Raw genomic sequence first — 2,870 nt, forward strand, 5'->3', positions numbered from 1 at the left:
GCAGTTTAGCGTCGTTTAACGTGCCTGGCGCTTCGCTGTGCGCCACCGCGGACAGAAAGGTGCACATGTGGGAACGCTCCAAAATGGTGCTGGAGAGATTATAATTACATTTGCAACCTACATCACTCTCCCTCCCTCTCTCATCGCTCTCTCTCCCTCTCTCTCTCTCTCTCTCATTCACTCACTCACGACTGCACAATAAAGGGATCTTTGAAAAAATTCAAGGGAGAGAGACGTGCGAGAGAGGAGGGGAGGAGAAGCGGCGCGGGAGAGAGGGGAGGGGGGACGGCGTATGCTTGTATACAACAACCCCGATTTCCATTTTTTTCCCAACTCGTAATGTATTTAATTCAAGTGAAACGTAATCATGACGTGTCGTGTCATTAATCTGCTCGCCGCCTCTCCCGTAAGTACATTGAGCCTTACTTTCATCACAAAAATTCTTTTATATTAAAAAATACTTATGAATACATACACATATGCACATTTATTGGTGATTATACGGAACTGCACCGTTTTCGCGTTCCAGTGAAACATTACTCAAGATATTTTTTCATTACGAATAGTCTATTGTTGTTTTTTTTTTTTTTTTTGGTTGTTTTTTTGAAAACAACAACTATCTGGCGACGACTTTTGCAAATGTGGAAGATAAAATGTGTTTATATTGATTGTATACATTTTGTCGGTATTTTTCCCTACATTTCTTGCTTGATGTGTTGCGGTGGTGAGCGGGTGGTCGCGCTGATTGGCGCTTGTGCATACATGTAGTCTTGCACACTTGAGTACTTGTATGTGCATGTATGAGCCGATGTGTGTAGCGCGGGTGTCTGCTTATCTGACGAGCCTATTGATGCCAGGATTAGAGAACATCCGTACTAAAATGTTACACTTTAACCGAGGGCCTAAAATACCAACCATACCGGCTAGAGATATGTATTTGCCCTGTAAAAACTGTTACAGACCCGGACAAATTGTGAAGTATAAAAAGTAACCCAAAGTGGATCCACAAGCACATGGAAGACTTATGAAATATTGATACGTGTACTTTAACTAAGTTCCCAAAAAGAATACACATAAGCTAGAATTTTTAAAGTATGTTATCTATGGTTGTATTATGTTTTCATGTATTTGTTTTATATGTTCGTGAACCTTTGAATGAATCGCGCTTTATGCTTCATAGTCCAGCCAGTATATTTCAGGAAACTAAAAATATACTAAAGTTTTTTTAAAGTACAAAATATGAACCTGTATAATCCGTGGAATTCTCGACAAAGGCTTTTCGATTACAAAATCTGACCTGAGCATATATCCCGCGATACGAGGACAGCACGGTGCGTCCGTAAATGCAAGGTGGGTCGGTGATTAGCTGATTCTTTTGTCAGTAACATATAAAGGCATTATTTGGATTACGGAGAGGTTTGACTAGATCACACCGTCACCGTGAACTTGGGTCGTAAACAACCATTATCCCATTTCTGCTGCTACTACTTACTACTACAAACAGGACTATTACGGCCGGGCTGCTTGTCCTAACGTCACCTCTTTAGAGAAACTGGCTCCGGCAGTTACCTCGCTCGAAGCTACACGGCTTTCTATAAAAGTAGCGAATGTGTAAATGCAACCATTTTAAAGCACAACGCTGGGAGTAAAGCTTTCAGTGTAACATTTGGTTAGTATCTATTTATAATGAAGAGGAGCAGAATGTGCAGGATCGCCGTAGTTTGGGGAGGGCGGAGAGATTGGCAGTGAGATTCAAAATGAAATCCATGATGGCACTTTCTTCGTTCGCTCGCTTCTTCCCCCTCGCACTGATCTTTTGTTGTAAAATTGGGAGAGAAAGGAGAGTGGAGATGCTTAAAGAGCCACGGCCAGTGTCGTTTGCGCGCAACGGCGTAAACTGGGTACTAATAACATTAACAGTCATATTTATTAGCTAATATTTCATCCTAAAACAGCAGCGTGTTAAATTACGGTTAGTGTTTTGCGAAATGTTTCTCAGGGCAAACTACGAGAGGGGATGCGATTTCAGGCGGTTTCTGTGCGTCTCCGCATTGATGTGTTTGTTGGCAGTTATTTATTTCATTAATGTGCCGTTTAATTGAGATGGCCGCGGGAGAAGGAGAGCGACTGAAAATGGTTGCGCGTTATTGACGCACATCTTGCAGTCAGAGGAAATTCCTGTCGAGATAAGAAACAGACATGTCATCTTCACAGCAGAGACTCCGCGTCGCATGTTACAGACCTGCTCTCCTCACAGCCCTTCACTTTCACAACTTTAATAGACGCCATTGTTTTTAATGTGATACAGTGGATTTCAGTGCATGGACATCAGACTGGTGAAGTGTAAAGTCTGTTCCAAGCAAAATTAGATATATGTATACATACGCATATTACATATACGGTGTATATATCCACTAGATATACTGTGTGTGTGTATATACACACACACACACACACACACACATATATATATATGTATATATATATACACACACACAAATATATAAATATATAAAATCATATGTAGCAATGCATAATATATATATATATATATATATATATATATATATATATATATATATATGCATTGCTGTATATATGAGTGTTATATATGATGCACACATACACTTTGAAGCACTTGTGCATGGCAGTTAATATGAATAAGGTAAATATTTCTTAGGAAACTCTGGAGTTCCTGAAGTCCCCTGTCTGAATGCAGGATTGTTTTAATCTGCATCCTCTGATGGGCCTCGAAGCCTCTGAGGCACAGCTGTATGGTGTGAGCTGCGGGTTCAAAGCCTCTGAGGCACATTGCTGTTGTGCTGTAGAGGAAGTCAAAGCCATCTGAGGAAACTGACACAGATTTTTCC

At 40.7% G+C, this 2,870-nt stretch overlaps 1 protein-coding gene across 1 annotated transcript in view; it reads left to right on the forward strand.

The window, feature by feature from the left end:
* Positions 1–244: 244 nt before the first annotated feature.
* The window catches only part of znf219 (zinc finger protein 219), a 14,789-nt gene continuing 12,163 nt past the window's right edge, over positions 245–2,870 (forward strand). Inside the window, exon 1 of the mRNA XM_036551720.1 lies at positions 245–406. Within this exon, the coding sequence (XP_036407613.1) occupies positions 368–406 (39 nt within the window). The 5' untranslated portion in view covers positions 245–367. The remainder of the gene's footprint in view (positions 407–2,870) is intronic.

Source organism: Megalops cyprinoides, chromosome 18 (assembly GCF_013368585.1).
Source record: "Megalops cyprinoides isolate fMegCyp1 chromosome 18, fMegCyp1.pri, whole genome shotgun sequence".
Lineage (NCBI taxonomy): Eukaryota > Metazoa > Chordata > Actinopteri > Elopiformes > Megalopidae > Megalops > Megalops cyprinoides.